Here is an 18,849-nt window from a genome sequence, read left to right on the forward strand (position 1 = left end):
CAGCGGGACAGAACAGCGGGACAGCCTCCTTCAGCAGGACAGGCCAGCGGGGCAGCCTCCTTGGCGGGACAGGACTGCGGGACAGCTTCCTCAGCGGGACAGGAAAGCGGGACATCTTCCTAGGCGGGACAAGACAGTAGGGCTTCTTCCTCGGCGGGACAGGACAGCAGGACAGCCTCCTCAGCGGGACAGGACAGCAGGGAAGCTTTCTCCACTGGACAGGACACCAGGGCAGCCTCCTCGGCAGCCGAGACCTCCCCTCAGGTCTCCAGCTGGAGCTCTGAGGTCACCATGTTGACCTCAGGCAGAGGCTCCGAGGTCGCCACGTTGACCTCGGGCTGGGACTCCGGGGCTGAGACCTCCTGCTGCTTTCATTGCCCAGTGTAGTCCCCCAGCAGCGGGAAGGCCCAGTAATTCATGTGGCTCTGCTGCCTGCATACCGTAGTGTAGTCCCCCGGCAGCGGGAATCCCCAGTAATTCGGGTAGCTCTGCTGCCTGCCCAATAACATTTTTTGTGTTTTCCTTTTTTTAAAGACTATAATAACAAGCTAGTAAGTGCACATGATCAAACAAGTACTTTTTACAAATCATACACCAAAAAGTAAAAAAGGAAATCCTTGAATACTGCAAATAATGCTCCTCAAACAACATTTGGACTTTTTCACACCTGACTCAGTTCATGATAACTAGCCGACGCAGAGGTAACCTCAAGAAAATACTAGCAGAGATTAAAAGATTATGACTGAAAAGAGTCCATAACCTTAACCTTTCCACCACTTCACCGTGCTTCACAGTTGGTATAAGGTGTCTTTGGTCTGCGCCAAATATGTCTGCTGTTGCTGTGGCCAAACAAGTCTATCTTTGACTTGTCTGTCCAGAGCACATTATTCCAAAAGGCCTGGTCTTTGCCTATATACTCATTGGCAAACTGTAGTCTTGCAAAGGCTTTTACCTGGCATGCCCCCCATGCGGGTCACATTTGTGCAATCTCTTTCTGATTGTAGATGCACAAAATTTCACTTTGGCACTAACAGTTGCAAGACTTACTATCAGATCCTGTGATTAAATTTGGTTTTTTTTGAAGACTTCTTTTTGCAGCAGATGGTCTGCTCCTGGGCTGAATTTGTAGACGATTTTCCTTACAGTAGAATGATGTATTTCAAGTAATTTGGAGATCTTTTTAAATCCCTTGCCAGAATCATAGGCATCCACAACCTTTCTTTGAAGGCTTTACACACAGCTAAATAACAAAGGGAACACCAGACACTAGATATGAGTGGGGTATAAATAAGACAGGTCCCAACTGCACTCCCTAAATAGGTTCTAATCACTGGCACCCAGTCTTGGTTGATTCAAATTATATATATTTTAAGTTGTGTTAGATGTAGGGTTGTACTTACCTTTTGCACATGACTGATCTGTTTTTTTGTTGTTTTTTTTAATTTAAATTGTGAAGATTACTACAAAATGTCAGTTTTATGTGTCATTTGATAGAGTGTATCAACTTTCACATCCCATGTTTGTTCCCCTACAGCATACTGGCTTTTCCACACAGCAAAATTTTATTTGCGTTTGGCCTGACTGCTGATTTTTCTAGAAAAAAAAAAGCAGGAGTCTCTTGTATCACCAGGCATCCAAAATGCAAAATGCTATCGTTTAACTTTATTTATTGGCACCCCCTGGCTGATGTGTAATTATTAGGAGTGTAAACAATACACTCCAGTCATGATTCTATTCAGTTCGATTCGATTCTCAGAATAATTTGAACAAAATTTTAATGAAGAAAGATTATGACTGAAAAGAGTCCTTTTTTTTAAAATGTCTAAATCATAAACAATGCAAAACAATGTGCATTTTTCCTCTGTATAAAACAAAATTAGTAAATAATTCCTGTGAATTCATGTATAAACTCTCAAAAATTTGATTGAATAAACAAAGTCTCTGATCTGGGGAGAATGATCAATTGAAACATACCGAACTCTATAGCAGGCCCTGAGGCGTCATTTTAACCAGAGATACAACCCCAAAGTCGGCTAAAATGCCCGTTTTCCGCAATCTCTCCTTTCTCCGATGTGAATCGCACATTTCCACAATGTACATTGTCACACGGCTCTGCGGTTCATCGCTTCACGACAGGCTATATGAACTTAGCAACTTGAAAATACAATCTTCAGATTGGTTAATTTATTTATTTTTTATTGAATGGAAGTGAATCATTGCACTTGATTTTTTAACCTCTTTTGCTTCGTGTCTATGTTTTAGGCTATAACAGCAGCAGGGTTACAGCTCCCTCCTCGCCGAGAAACTAAAATATTCCATTAAACTGTACATAATTCATCTATTTATTGTCATGTGTCCTTCCACATTTCCTTCAGAAAGGGTCCGCCTAAGATCAGTTCCCCAGCAGAGAATTTTAGTCTCCATGGACTACTCCATGGTATCACAGAGGCACAAAGGGGACATGTACAGCCTTGGTGTGAGGAGTTGAGGGAGATCTACCTAGTCCTCAAATTCTTTTTACTATTACACCGCCAACATGCTGGGGTTTTCGGACACAAAGACTGGGAGGTTCACCGGTGTTTAAACGAATACTAGTATGACAGAGTGCCACAATATGGGAGCTCGTGATAATCCAATCCCAAAAATGCTAAAATCAGAAACATAGTTTAAAAATGTTCTATTAACTGTATATTACATAACCCACATGAGCAGTAAAATTAACCAACAGTGCTAGCTTTGCTAAGCCAGGGGCGATTGGACACACAATTGGCAGTGTGGGCGTGGTCGAGCATCAGCTGCAGACAGAGAGGAGGCGGGGTGAACAGGGAGGTAATGTGTGATAATTCTCACCTGTGTGTGAACACAGTGAGTTTACTGAAGTGTTCTGTGTTTGTCTTTTTTAGAGAACACTGTGAGTCAGAGAGGTGGAGCTGACAGAGCCGATACAAACAAACACAACGCACTCGACTTGAACTTAAGCGTAGCGGGCTGTGAGCGGCTAAGAGTTTTTGGTTATGATTTTATCGGTGTGACATGAACAGTGCACACTGAAAAGTGCTTGTGGGTGAAAGAAAAATAAACCAAGCACGACACTCTGTTAAACATCGCTCGTCTCCCGGTCCCCACCACCACACACACACACCCCCCCCAGCCGAGTTCTACAACAGAGTAAAAAGATGCTTCATTTAATTCATTTTTGTAGGTTGTTGTACTAGTTTGTACTAGTACTAGTGACCTTTAACCTTGTCCATCTAATTATTATAAACATGCATTACACTGCATCCATCCATCCATCTTCTGTAGCGCTTACCCTACACAGGGTCATGGGGGAGCCTGGAGCCTATCCCAGGGAACTTTGGGCACAAGGCGGGGAACACCCTGACCAGGGCGCCAACCCATCACTTGGCATATTCACATTTACATTCACACACTACAGACAATTTGGAAATCTAAGGAACTATGAATTTCTCAGGAAATCTATGCGGCATTTCACTTTCTTCCTTACAGTTACAGAGTTGGTTTGCAGCCCATCCTAGACCAGGGTCACGTTTCCTCTCTCCACACAGGACCAGTGGTGCTGTTAAGGTGAATTTAGGTGTAAGAAAGCAAGAAAATCTGCTATAAGAGCACAAACACAACATCTAAGGTAACCAAACTACAACAAAAAAAAATCTTTGTGAATATTAAAACTTTTACAGTACAACCAGTTAATAATCCTCTTCATTTAATTACATTTTATTTATTTATTTTTTTTTTTTTACAATGTACACTTTATAGACGATGGTAAAGTGCATTTCAGATTCGGAGAAGGAAATAAATACAGATGTATAAAACTAGGTGTACCAACTCTTAAGGTCAGTGTGTGTTGTAACTAATGCTGACAGGAAAATGAGAATAAACCAGAGGCCTACTTTCAGAAAGGAATAGCAGGTGCATGCACGCATGGCCTTGTTTATAACTTTATTATACTCGAATTATTATATTCATGTAATCCATTAAAATGTTTATTAATTTATTCATCGATAGTAACTCATAGGTCACTCATCTTGGGGTGAAAGAGTCTAATTGATGTGGGAAATCTTTCTCTGTTAAATGATATTTATCTGATTAACTATGGATCAATTTGTTACTTGGAATTTAATATTCAGTGCAAAAGCTATGTTCGATTCTCTTAACTGATGTTGGCCATTTTGTTTCAGTTTATCTCTCATTTTTTAGTTGCTCTTAGATTTCATTAATCTGAGATCAGAGATATGAGATCAGATCAATAGATATTTAGATCAAACCAGACTGAATGTTTTAAAAGTGAGGCCTGAGGACTCAAGGTTTCCTGCAAGAACACAACACGGTGAAGTCTCGGCTACAAAAGTGCAAGCCTGCCTGGTTTCAATGGTGACGTATTGTGCATTACGCATGACCTCTACATAGCTGAAACACTACATTATACTGTATATGCAACCTGCAGTTTGGATTCAGGATTTGTCTCTGTGCATAACACTAAAAGTTCTGAATGAATATCATAGGTACGATATACTGTTGATAAAACACTATTTCCTCATACAGCTGTCAATAATACTAGACTGACTGGAAGGAAAAAGAGATAGGACCAAGTTTATGATGGGATTCTGCATACCAAGCGCTTGGTACATGGACAATAAAATTGAAGAAGAGTTGGCGGGGGGCAGAAGAAGAAGAAACCGTTCATTGTGCTACTTTTCTTCAAAATCATGCACACCAATTATAAATTACTCTTAAATAATAACATTAATTACAGTATTTCATAAAACATTTACATGACTCTCCCAGCTTGTGGGTCTATTTGTTCTTGATTGTACAGGAAGTCTTATTTAAGACACTGATCAGTAGCGTTAAAACACACTTCCCACTGGCTGGCTCGATAGCATGTTTCTAAAGGCAGAGCAGACATACAAACACAGCCAACATTGAAAAAGAAAGGAAATTATCTGTGCTTGTGGATTTTAAAGGAATACTTCAGTGTATAATTTGACTACTCAGTACTGGGATACGTGTTGAACGTCTAAGGGCAGTTGTTAAGGCAAGGTTATAAATGTTTAATCTGAAACAGATTTTTATAGAACACTTTCACAGATTCTTCAATTTAAGTATTTGTCAATTAAGCTCTAAGCTTTTGTTTTCAGGGATAGAAATCATTTCAATCCATCTATTTTCCGTACTGCTTTTCCTACACATGGTCACGAGGAGCCTGGAGACTATTCCAGGGAACTCGGGCACAAGGGGGACACGCTGGACGGGGTGCCAACCCATGCAGGGCACAATCGCACACACATTCGCACACTACAGACAATTTGGAAACACCAATCAGCCTACAACGCACATCTTTGGACTGGGGGAGGAAACCGGAATACTCAGAGGAAACCCTCAAAGCACAAGGAGAACATGCAAACTCCGCACACACAGGGCAGAGGTGCGAATCAAACCACCGACCCCGTAGGCAAACGTTATAAAATAAAAGTTATACCTTAAAACCTGCGACAAAGCATGAGTAACTGAAAGAACTATCAAACATTGGATGAAAATATATATAAAAAGTCCCGGTGTATCCAGAACAATTTTAGAATCAATATCATTAGTGAATACTAAAATTGACTTTCATATGAGCAATTTAAAACTGTTGCTTATCATGGTCAACAGTGTATACTATACTGGATTAAATTCTTTTTAAATTTGTAGAATCAGTCATTCGTGTAAATTAATTACACACAGCCTAGTTTTAACATGCAGGAAGATGTTTGGAAAGAATACAAGATGGTGTTTGACATGGTAACAAAGCTCTTAGGACACTATACCTGGTTGAGTAACTCGGAGTGAACAGATTTCATAATTGTGTGTATGTGTATGTGTGTGTGTGTGTGTGTATGTGTGAGAGAGTCTGGTGCATATACATTGTGTTCAACAGGTTTCAACAACTGCCCTTAAACTTCAATTTCTCTGTACAGGGTAAAGTGTCTACATTATTATTTATGATAACTTATGTTACAGATAGCTTAGGTTCATGAACACTGGAGTATTCCTTTAATCCTTTAATTATCATAGATATTTAGAATGTTTCTTTCTTTCTAAAACTGAAGGCAACACATGCATCAGCTTGGGTAAAACTATAGTTTGAGACCACTCAGTAGACAGTCGATTATAAAGGACGGATTTACCCAGCTTATGTAACATGTTACTGTTATTGCCACGTCCTTTGCTTACGTGAGTGCACGACTCTCATCGCACATTTCCTGCAGTCTGTACGGAGAACGTTTTAGCCCGAGTGATTCTTCCACTGATGTGCTGGGATGGAATGAGGTTATAGACGCTGGTTAGTAAATGTGGCATCACGACTCCTGCTGTTCTCCAGGTGCAGCGAAGTGATCCGTGTTTATTGCGACGGGTAACTAAATGTGATTTGTGGTCCATATGGTGGTAAAAAAAAAATCCTAGAAAGAACAATAGTCGTTCTTCTTAGGGTACTGAGGCAGCCTGAATTTAAACTCAGACTTCTCTTCAGCATCGAAAAGAGACTTCACTTCTTTATAAAAGAGACAGTGAGGGCATATCCATACATACAGACGGAATGCAACAATATATACACAATGCGTAAATTATTATACCACACTAGAGTAACAGCACTGCCTGCACTAAAATGTAGAGCAGAGGCTGAGATTGAGATGCATGATGTGGATGTGTGGAAATCAGAGTGTATTCATACATATTTGATCATTTTACCAACCATCCTAGAGCACCAGTTTGGTTTCAAAGCACTTGTGTGCACCATCTCTTTGGACTGCTGTGTTTCAGAGCAGCTTTAGAGGGAGAGCCTCAATGTTTTTTGGTGTTTTTTTTTGTTTTGTTTTTGCTCACAAATTAAATCCAGCATGGCCGTAATACCGCTCGGCCCCATCGAGTGATTGACATGAGCTTTGTCTGTGTGTAGTCTCTGGGATCCTCTCCTGTCTCCCTTGTGTCTTTGGCACCAACAGTGTGCTCTAGTTCTCCTCTTAGAGGCTCTCTGTGCTCGGCTGCCGGCTGCACTCTGCAGCGTGGATGTCTGTAGGTGGCGGGCTTGCGGGCACTTCGCCTGTCACACACACTCGGATCACTTTGAGCCAACGCTGCTTCAGTTCCTCGCTCTCAGCAGCGAAACTGTGGACAGACTTTGACTGGGACAGACGGAAACTGGCTGGAGGATCGGTGGGTCGTGAAGCGTCGTCTACAGAGTAACCCAGCAGCGGGATGGTGGACTGAGCCTTAACGTCCTGCATAAAGACATGAGACGCGAAAAAAGATGATTATATACACAGTATAAATGATCCTACAGTTGAGTAGAAAAGTTTTAGGAGAAAATGAAGACAAATGCTTTTCTGTCCCTCCAACAAATGTTCTCAAAATATCTCAAAAAAGCCAAATTCTTCTTGACACATCTGTTATAACTGCACCAGATGTTATAGGTTTCCTTCTTTAAATCACGTCAGACGGGTTTAGGAGAAATCTTGGGTTTTCTTTCATATGTTCTTTTCAAAATACAGGGTTTCCCAAAAGTCTGCATACATAGGGGGAAATGAACACTTTTTAGCAAAATGTCTTCCAAAATTATTCATACTTCATTTATATTGTAATATATAATATTTTTTTTCAGATAGCCTTTAAAAATGCCTTTGACAAAAGAAGAACGAATTGAAATCATTCTCATGGCTGAATCGGGACGCTGTCGCAAGGTTGCGATGGACAATGGACAATGGACAGGAAACATGGCAAACATCACACATGACAGACATTGTTGCCAAACTGGGAGCCAAAGTTGGGAGAGATGACTCAGCGTGTGTTTACAAAAAAATGGCAATCACATAGAGGATTTGTAAAGTTCCATATTGCTAAAAAGTGTAGAGACTTTTGGACACCCTGCATTTTCTGTTCATTTTACTGTATTGTTTGGATGGATGAAATTTCACTTCAGTCTTTTTAGCCTTGGACAAACAGTAAAACAGAGGTATAATTTCCTTCCTTTATTCAAAAACCAAAGGGGACGACGACAACACAAACAGTTGTACTCTTGCTTTGTATCATTTTTATTGTGTGGTCAGTTTATTCTCCAATTTTGTTAAATTAGAGCTTACATGACTATAAAGAAATTATAAACTCTTTTTGTAAGTAAGGAAAAACAAACAAACCCCACAATGGTGCATGCTCGTATAGGAAAGTAAACAACAACAGAGTGGTGTGATGCAGCTTGATGTGAAGCGGAGCTACTGTTACCACCCTGAAGTTGCTTATTTTCCCAATAACACTACTTCCCGAAGTGTTTTAGTCAATCTTATACCACAACTTTTAATGCTGGGGAACGTTTGCAGAACAAGTTACAGTAGTTCCTGTTTTCACTTGTGTTATAACGGTTGTTCTCTCACCAGCCTCTCTCAGAGTTAATAAAACAAAGAAAAAGATTGTCTTGCCTCCAGCCAGAAAACTTAAAGGAACAGTAACCTTTGAATAAAGTGCTGACACTGGAGTCTCTAAACATACTAAACAGATATCTCCTCACAGAAAACCTCACTATATTAACAGTTACACGCATTAAAAAAACAAAAAAAAAAACCAAAAAAAAAAACACAAAAACCTTTCACGTGGAACATCCGGCATACAAGCCCCTGTTTAAACATTTACTACAGAAATTATAACGATTTACAACAAGGCATTAACATAAACCTTGCATCTAGGGCTAATGTCAGAACTAATCCACACCTTCTGACCAATCAAATTTGAGAATTCAACAGCACTGTGGAATAAATGACTATGTTAACTTCATCCGCATTAATAACAGTAACCGAGTAATAAAGTATAGCAAGTAGCATTTATAACCATAAACATACTGTGTTATAAAGAATATTACAATGATATGCAGGCATTTTTCAGTTGAAAACACAATGCTTAGTTTAAACTGCAAAAATATGTTTAAACTAAATCCTGATTGACTGTTATTGCTGTCTAAAGCAGAAGCAGAAGTGCTTCCTAAACCATGTGTCACGAGGGAGATTTGCCTTAAAACCTATGACCAAATTGTTGGGTCAAGAAGCAGTCGACATTGAAGATTGTTTTGTAAAGTGACTAGGTGATGATACACTGTAGCCTTTTCCCACTCACCTGCGGTGCTCCATACAGATAGAGCACTAAAGCCTCTTTCTGAGGAATAACACACCAGACTTTCTGCCAGGGTTTATTCTTATCACAGTACTGCAGGAAGCCACACATTATACTACTGCCTGAGAACTGTGCTGCTTCGATCTGACATGAAAAGAGAGAGAGAGAGAGAGAGAGAGAGAGAGAGAGAGAGAGAGAGAGAGAGAGAGAGAGCGCAGGTTAAACACAATTATTCAAAGCGATATACGAGTCACACACTTCCCGTGCAAGACTGTAGGGCAACGTTAGCTGAAACTAAGGGGGGGGGGGGTTTGGTGGGGCAGAACAGTAAAAGCCGTTGTGGCTTTCACTGAGAATACATACACCTCTACACATAGCAAACACCTCTGATGAGGGAACAAAGCAGTACTTCACTCTCTGTAACCTTCACTGATACAGATTTTCATGCCGTTTCATCTCCACAGTGTGACAGCGTTCTGCACTCCACGGTAATCCTAGTGCTCTAATTATTTTACACAAACACACATTAATAACACAACAGCTAATGTTTACGTGTTTCTAGTTCTAGAATCATCATGCAAGGCATCATAAATAAACAGAGAGAGTAGGAGGGTACAGTGGCTTAGTGGTTAGCACGTTCGACTCACACCTCCACCCTGTGTCAACACCTTAACTTTATAATGCTTTTGGAGAAACTGGTTCTGATGCATTATTTTTGTGAATAACCATTCTGTTAAGTTATCTTTATGTTGACTTGCATGATGATTCTAGATCTAGAAACACTCAAACATTAACTGTAGGCTGTTATTAATGTGGGTTTGTGTAAAATACAAGGCGTGCTTCAGGGGTTTCCTCACAGTACTCCAGTTTCCTCCACCAGTTCGAAAACATTGGCATTTCCAAATTGTCCGTAGTGTGTGAACAGGTGTCTGAACGTGTGAATTTGTGTCCCAGGATGGTTTAGTCTTGTTCCTCTCAAGATTTCTTCCTCTTGCCATCTCAAGGAATTTTTCCACCCCCATTGTCACCCCTAGCTTGCTCATTAGGGATCTAAACCTACATCCAGCTTCTTTGTAACAATGACTATTGTTTAAAGTGCTATAGAAATAAACTTGAATTGAATGGAATTGCAGTTGTAATTTGATCTTGTACAGCAGAGGAACCTAAAAATGACAAACTGCTGCTTTAAAGGACTCGTCCTCAGGGATTAAAAGTAGACCCAGCCATTTCATGCAAGTATAAAAATAATAGTGATATCTGTTCATATTACAAGAGGTGATCTAATATAATCTCCTCACCTCCAGAATGCCTTTCTTCTTGCCCTCCTTCTCCTCGCTGTCTGTATGGCCTTTCAAAATGCAGTAACAGTCTCGACACACTTTATTCATCTTATTGCCATCATACTCCAGAGGAGCCTTATTGTCTGAACACTTCCAGCATACCACCTGATGGGTGAAGAAAAGAAAAAACATCAGAAAGAGCGGGTCACTTGCTCCTAAATGCACTGAGCAATAATAAACAACCTGAGGCTATATTAGGAGCAAAACTTTGTATTGCGTCACTTACATAACCACAAGCTCGACAGTGATGCCTCCTGCGTGTGAGAGCGTTGAAAGGTTCCCTACACTTCATACACATGGTCACCTCGTTGTCTCGGATCCAGCGTGGTGCTCGTTTCCCCAGGTCTGTTATCTGACAGGCAAACGCATACACACATCAAAAATCAGTCGTCAAATATATCAACCAACAGCTAATGTGCGAACCGAACCAATACTGGCAGATTCAAAGATAGATACTCACCGACACTTCCGATACTTCCTCCACTTCTTTAGCAGCCATTTTAAATGTCTCATTCTTTTGGTGAAAGATCTCTATTGTTGCTTGGAATGCCTAAAATTCACACAACACTGCTGTCAGAGGAACCTCCACATGATAAACGAAAGCAGTACAAGCTAAAGTCACACTTTTTACCTTTATCCAGTCCTCTTTATCTTGTTCGGTGCTGGAGTGAGGAAACAAACAAGAGTTGGGATGAATTCAAATAAATAATAATAAAAAAAAATCGATATAAAATAAATCGAAATAAATTCTATAATAATCGATTATGAAAATCGATGTCAACGAATCTCATTAACGATTAGTTGGTCTGCGCGCGGCACGGGGGAGCCAACAATTTTTTGAAAATTATGAAAATAATTTTTAGTTGCAGCCCTAAAAATGTTAGACACATAAAAATGTACTCATGCATAACTAAAATGTGGCAGCTGTGGCTCAGGTGGTAGAGCGGGTTGTACACTAATTGTAGGGTTGGCGGTTTGATTCCCGGCACACATGACTCCACATGCCGAAGTGTCCTTGGGCAAGACACTGAACCCCAGGTTGCTCCCGATGGCAAGTTAGTGCCTTGCATGGCAGCTCTGCTACCATTGGTGTGTGTGTGTGTGTGTGAATGGGTGAATGAGACACAGTGTAAAGCGCTTTGGAACCATTAAGGTTAAAAAAGTGCTATATAAGTGCAGACATTTACCATTTAAAATAAAGTCAAAAATTTTACCCCCTCCCTAATTTAGTCATGCCCAATTCCCACCCATCAGCCATTTCTTCTCTATCACATGACGGCTACCAACCACAGAGGGTTAAGGCTATCACGTGCTTCCTCCGAGGCATGTGAAGCCAGCTGACCGCATCTTTTTGAACTGCTGCTCGTGCAACATCAGGGGGCGGCGTAACACACTCGGAGGGAAGTGCTATCCGCCCACTTCCGCATGCGTGCGCTTACAAATGCCGCTGTGATCAACAGGAGAGAGCGAGAGAGAGAGAGAGAGAGAGAGAGAAAAAGAGAGAATTACGTCACCCCTCCCTCCCTTTTTCTCTCTTGGACTCCCAGTCACGGATGGCTGTGGCATCATCAGGATTTGCCCCTTGAGACCGCATAAATGTGATACATTTGTTCTGATTCATATTGTATCTAGTTTCATTTTTCCATGTCATAACCTACAATTTTACATACAGCTTGGTTTAAACATGTCCACCATATAGTGTGCGCTTTATACTGTAGATGATCAGTCCCTGTCATAAAAGCCTAACCAGGGACAGGGGCAACAAATTAGCTATAACTAAAAGCACTACGTACATTTCATCTGTCGTGTTGCATTATAATGTTTACCTCTACTGTCTCTGCCTGTGACTGATACACAACAAAACTGACATTTACCTGGCCTGCAGCTCGAGGGTACGCTCCTTCCCAGACACCTGGAACGTATGAGGGTAATCCTCATTATATGTCTCGGTCACCTTCATCCCATCGATGCCGATTCGTGTGCGCACCGTAAACTTTTGGCCCACCAGGCTGAACTTGGGAACGCAGTAGAGCAGCATGTTGTTGAACTGGAGACAGGATAAAGAGATTCAATTTCATTTAAGGTATAATTAACAACTTTGCAAAAAAAAAAAAAAAGGAAAAAAGCTAGGTTCAGCTAGCTACCCCCTGCAAAGCCTAAAGGCTTGAATGCTAGTGGAGGAGCCAGCGCTTTTCCTGAAGTGACGGGCAACATGACTGACACCGTCTTATCCTGAATAATACCAACAGAATTCTCTCTTAATTATAGAGACTGGAGTTTTTACTCTACTACGAAAATTAAAGCTACTTTACTACTAGTTTTTTTTTTTTTATTAAAAATGAAATAAAAGCATGATTATTGAGACAGAGGAGATAAAAAAGTGTTGTGTCAGGGGTTTTATTTCAGAATTAGCAGCAAATCTTTACATATTTTACATTATAATTTAGGCATGAAAGAAGCCTGACTACACGAGAGGCGGCAGCTAATCAGAGGAGAGAAAGAAAGAGCGTAAACACAGCAAACAGTAGTGAGAGAGTGAAAAATATTGAGGAAACAGCAGCATTTATTTACATTGGGTTGCCAACACTTTAGCCATGTCCCAAATCACATACGACTGTGCTAAATATTCTATCAGTACACTATTGGTGTCATTACTATTTAGGCAGACTACATAATGTGGTCTCTAAATGCGTGCACTTCCACCCATGTGATTAATCCACGCCGGCAAGAATGACACAGAAAAACCTCCATTATGCAAAGTTGTCCCGCAAGTGGTTTGCAGTAACATTTTTCTACCAGAGGGGGCGAATGTTCAAAATCTTACATCAAGCAACTTTAATAAACACTGACCCCAAATTAAAACCTGGAACACATGTACGTCGTTAAGCTAAATAAAACTAGTGCTACAATTCGAAATTCTTTAAAATAATATCAAATTGTTACCCTGCTCTGAACATTGTTTAAGTATAAATACTGTATATTGTAAATGTATACAGGGAAAATAGAACTAGCAACTAGAGCTACTCACCAGAAAGAGGTATCGGTCCATAGCTGAAGTGTTCCTGGCTGCCAGTTTGAGAATGTGGCCCTCCTTTATAAACTCATTGGAGGCATTCACAATGTCCTCTTCCTCCCCCAGCATCTCATAAATCTCCAGCAGTTTCTTTAGATTCTCCTGTGACGAATGACATGAAGCATGAGAGCTGACAGTAATACTCATTCAGGATAATTCCCATCAAATCTTTACACAGTCAATACTAAAGTGATAAAAAAGGGGTCATCAGAGATTAATAGAGTTTAACTGTGCTCTAATTTGATTACAGTGAAGTGGAGGAAAAAGCGAGAAGAGGAAAACAACAGTACTTACAGATTTGCGAATTGCAGTGTTCGAGTGTGTGGCTGCTGTGGCGATAATCTCTAACGACTCTAAAATAAGATGAAGGATTTTATACGTCAGAGATCACGTGATATTTTCACTGCATTTACATTCTTAAGCAAGTCCATTTTTCCCCTTCAGACACAGATAAGATAGTGTTGCGTACATGTAAACAGCTCAGTTCTTTTCTTTTTCTTTTTTACATCAACATGAGCCAGAGTCAAATGAAGCTCTAAATCCGAAACACATCTGATATCTGGCCATTTGACTCGCGTGTAAATGCTCACAGCTGATTTTTCTGAAGTTATCAATATGGTTATGTGAGAACAGGCCAGGCCAAAATTGATCATTTGGACTGACTACGAAGACAATTCACTTAGCAAGTGAAAGTATATTAAATATACTATTAAATACTAGCAAAATATTACATTAATGTGACTACATTAAGATATTTTCACTTGGCAGTCCTCCAGGATTAACAAAAAATCAAGCAAAGCAGATTTGGGCCAAGATGCGCATTCAGTCAAAGCCCTCTTTGAGTCCCGTGTCAAACATGAGTACAGCTAAAAGGTCTTATTTACCAACAAACATCACTGTGAAAGACCGTGCACAACAATTTTGTGCAATTGCAATTTCACCAACTCAAGTAGTTTTCTGCAAAAAAAAAAAAGAAGCACAAAAAACTCTACAAATTGCATCACAATTTTTAAAAAAAAACCCAAAGCAAAGTCAAGCATTTTTGGCCGCAACAATCACAAAAAAAAAACAAAACCTGTATACGGACTAACTTGGTAATATGTCCGTTTTTTTCCAGTGTTCTATGTAGAGCTGCAACAACTAATCGATAAAATGAATAATAATCGATTATGAAATTCGTCTTCAACAAATCTCTATCGATCAGTTGGTCTGCGCATGACACGAGGTTACTTCTGTTACGAAAACATGCTTCAGAGAGTACAGACCAAAGTTGTGTCCCAAATGACGTACTATACACTCATACGATGCACTATGTACTCTACCGTCTAGTGTATGAAGTTTAGAAGGGTAGTATCGTCTGAAATGGAACACTAGCGTTTTTTCCCAGTCAATGGCACATGACATCAAATGCACATAAATGCAGCCAACTCGCCTGACCCGGTATTGTCAACCTGGGCTTCCAGATCACCTCAACAGTGCCACAGGCTGACTGCCTCCATGCCACACCGCATTGATGCAGTAATTCATGCAAAAGGAGCATGAATTACTGCCGTCTTCTGCATACACGAGCTCACAGATACCCATGATTGGCTAGTGTCACAGTGACTGACTGACTGGGAGAGAGAGTATGCCATTACATCCACCCAGAGAGCTCGGCCAATTTTGCTCCCTTGGCTCCCAAACCTGTCATCTCCCAACGACAGGGTGAGTTTGTTTCTGTTCCACCACTCAGGAGCTCTGTCTTATATTATTTAAAGATGTTTTGCTGTTCATTTGGAGAGCAGGGTGAACACATTGATGCACATGATAAGCAAAGACTACTGAATTGCTACTACCAGACTTGACTGGGATGAGTACAAAGCGTCAGAGGAAGACTTACTCTCAGCGTCCCGCCGGTCCACGTGATCCTGAGGAAGCTTCTTCAGGTAGTCTTTGAGTAGCATCTCGTATCTTGGTACTCTCTGTACTGGTTCCAGCATGTGATGCTGCAGTGTCAGACTCCCACACACTTCCTGTTTCTGTACTCAGGACAACAACCGCACGAAAAGCAAGCTATAAAACAACTAGTGAGAGGTCAAAGTTTGTAAAAACCATTCTAGTTTTAAACTAGAATTAGCAATAAAACAGAAAATGCACTCACTTGGATGTCTTGAATAATGGCCTTAAACTGAGGCGAGCGGTCTGTCCACTGTTTCAGCAGCTCCATGGCTTTATCAAAGTTCCTCACGTATTCTGCATACATCTTTAGAAAGGGTGTAAGTTTCTGCAGAATGTCCCCGATTCGAGGCGTCGTCTCCCTGTGAAGACCGGGACAAGACACTCGTAAATCAAAATAAAAGAGGCCAAAGCATGGCATAGAATAATAGACACTGAAAGCATATCAGAACGTATCTATACTGAGACAGGGAGTCATTCTAGTATCTTTAGAGGAAATTACACTTGTATACTGGTGAGATCTGTAGCAAGACATCCCAAAATACAAAGGAATTGAAACAGGTTCTGGCAGATGACTCCCTAACCACTGTGAAGGAAGTGATCAGCAGACAGGTAACATGTCTACTTATTCACAAGTCACTGCAAACAAAGGAACGCTGCACTAGATTCTCATGTAATTTTCCCATCAATCATAACTAAACATGAAGTACCATAATTATTTATCATAAAATGAACATTTTAGGACATATAAGAGTACACTTAATTCCAAAAGGTTTACAGTTAATCGAGTTCAAGGATCAAGTTGGTTGGTCTTTACTCTCTCACCATTCGCCCATGCGTTTCTCCAGATCTGGCAGCAGAAACTGGCTGTGGAAGGTATTGATGGAGGAGATATTGGAGAAGATGTTCTTCACCACTTCCAAAGGGAACGTGCCTTTTCCTGCCTCCTCCATCAGCGTGTCATAAAACACCTGCACAACAGGGCCAAGGCGGAGTTTATAATAGTTTTATAATAGTTTTCTGCATGTTAAGATGTCTGAATTCCATATCCTTCCAGGCCGACATTGGATAATCATGGTAAAATTCATCAACAAAGTTCTCGTCATAATACAGAAATCGGGCACATTTGCCCAATTTTACATTTAGATACAACTATAAACGTGTTCCTTTTTTAAACTGTCTCTTGCTTTTACATTACGTTGGATCGCAGTTGACAGCAAACAGAAAAAAAGGAGATCTGCTTCTTCAATCCACATTTCTTACCCCTGGATTTTTTTCAGGTTTTGATCAACTAAAACAGGTGTGTTAGATTTTGGTTGGAGATGCTGCATATACAGACTACAGAGAACTTTCTTCACGTAAATATACATTATCCAAGTAATATAGCTCATAGTAAGCCTTAGCTGTTTCCCCCCAATTTATCTGCTATACTCAGTGACTCAATCAGCTGAATTTAAAATGTTAATCTCATTTAATTTGATCTAATTTTGCTGAGATAAAACAAATAAAGTATGTAAAACGCTTCAGAAATATCCTAACTGCCATCGAACTGATTCATATTTCATTTTATTATTATTATTTTTTGCAGTTTTGAAACATTTGATTTTTTCGCACACAAAATGCAGCTACACTTACCTGTAATAAATTTAGTCTTGCAACGTAGGCCTTCTCTGTCTGCAGAAGCTCATTTGCGATTTTGTACAGCTTCTGTTCGTTGGTCTCCTAAAACAGCAAAGGAGATCAATCAAAATCTAGACCTATAGAATAGTCTCTCTTAGTTAAATAGTTTGAGAGTGTGGCAAAGCTGCTCTTATTACAACTTGGTACAATATAGCCTGAAATACTGTAGGCTACTGAATTCTTATGGATGGAACCAGTAACAGTATAGTTGACTTCTACAGCGAGAAGTAGTAGGAAGTGACAGCTCAATTCGAAACCTTAGAACTGCATCTGTCAGACAGTCCTCAGTAGGCTTACGGTCATCAGAGTTTTTTGTTCTCTTATTGAACAACACGAGGGGGTAAAAAAAATCCTACTTGCGACATATAAACAAAACACATGCCAGCTTCACCTCTGTATACTATAACTACAGCATGCACTAGTCTTTCTAAATCTTACTGGCTGAGGAAAAATACTTTGGCGCCTACAGAGAGTGTAGCCTGAAGACACGGACCAGTCTAGTAAGTTAGACGAATCAGAATCCACAATGACTGACTTGCACTCATTTCCTTATCAGCTCGTAATACATTCTCAAACCTTGGAATTGGCCTTAGCAGCTGTTTCCCAACTCCCATCCTGGTATGCCTTTATAGTACACAGTTTGGGTCTAAGTCATATGATTAGATAATTATAAAGCCTTGAGGACAGGAACACACAAAAGGTGTACAGTGCAAGCTGAATTCCAACCTTCAGGATGTCTATTAAACAAGACGTACGGCTGTGAATATTCTGCGTGCTAAGGATGTCACAGCTGAATGGGAAACTGGACTCCAAAGGTCAAAGCTAAAGTTCATTCTCCATCACACACACACACACAATACCCTGTGACTTTACTCCAGTGGTTCCTATACCACACACACACACAGAGCCATTGTTGCTAGCTAAAGGCTGTAGAGAGAACTTCCTGGTGTAGAAAGACAAAGCACGGTGCTGCTCCAAGTGTCAGTGGGGTGGGGATAAATTAAAAATGAACCCTACCACTATGCCCCTGGAGACAATAGAAAACAGTGGCAAAACACAATTAGAAAATGGCAGCACTGTCAGCATGGTCTGTGAATTCTGGCTCTGACTGTTCCTCAACCTCAGCTACATTACTCAAGTTAATGTATTAACTGAATTATGTGTCTGATTATTTTTTATTATTATGGTTTGTGCCTGCCTACAATATTGTCTAAGCTACAGCAGTGGTCACCAACCCTGTTCCTGAAGATCTACCTTCCTGAAGACTTTAGCTCCAACCATAATCGTGCCCACCTGACCATCCAATTATAGCCTTAAGAAGTTCTTGATCAACTAAAACAGGTGTGTTGGATTTTGGTTGAAGATGAAAATAGCAGGAAGGTAGATCTCAAGGAAGAAGATTGGTGACCACTGGTCTAAGGGATTTAGACAAAACTAGTAATCTAAATTAAATCACAGCAACCATTAAACATATAAACATTACTGCTATATCATTGGCGCTAGAATATTCACAGCGTACATGGAACACAGATTCAAAATGCTATCAGAGATATTTGATATGGTTTTAATTCCCAGAATACATACAAACTAGTAGTCTAATTTAAACCATTGTGACCCAGAGCAGGCAGGTACTAAGGATGGATGAATGAACATCACGCAGTGCTG

The 18,849-nt window shown here is 40.3% G+C and overlaps 1 protein-coding gene across 5 annotated transcripts in view; it reads right to left on the reverse strand.

Moving 5' to 3' along the window:
* Positions 1-5,051: 5,051 nt before the first annotated feature.
* fgd4a (FYVE, RhoGEF and PH domain containing 4a) overlaps positions 5,052-18,849 on the reverse strand; it is a 64,766-nt gene continuing 50,968 nt past the window's right edge. For all 5 annotated transcript variants that reach the window (XM_053622805.1, XM_053622808.1, XM_053622807.1 and 2 more), the window contains 13 exons: positions 17,140-17,226; positions 16,330-16,475; positions 15,710-15,866; positions 15,449-15,587; positions 13,864-13,922; positions 13,525-13,671; positions 12,371-12,543; positions 11,128-11,158; positions 10,957-11,046; positions 10,723-10,848; positions 10,455-10,601; positions 9,160-9,300; positions 5,052-7,280 (listed from right to left, as the gene is read on the reverse strand). In XM_053622805.1, coding sequence (XP_053478780.1) covers positions 7,023-7,280; positions 9,160-9,300; positions 10,455-10,601; positions 10,723-10,848; positions 10,957-11,046; positions 11,128-11,158; positions 12,371-12,543; positions 13,525-13,671; positions 13,864-13,922; positions 15,449-15,587; positions 15,710-15,866; positions 16,330-16,475; positions 17,140-17,226 — 1,701 coding nt within the window. In that variant the 3' untranslated portion in view covers positions 5,052-7,022. The remainder of the gene's footprint in view (positions 7,281-9,159; positions 9,301-10,454; positions 10,602-10,722; positions 10,849-10,956; positions 11,047-11,127; positions 11,159-12,370; positions 12,544-13,524; positions 13,672-13,863; positions 13,923-15,448; positions 15,588-15,709; positions 15,867-16,329; positions 16,476-17,139; positions 17,227-18,849) is intronic.

This window comes from Ictalurus furcatus, chromosome 4 (assembly GCF_023375685.1).
Source record: "Ictalurus furcatus strain D&B chromosome 4, Billie_1.0, whole genome shotgun sequence".
In the NCBI taxonomy this organism is placed as follows: domain Eukaryota; kingdom Metazoa; phylum Chordata; class Actinopteri; order Siluriformes; family Ictaluridae; genus Ictalurus; species Ictalurus furcatus.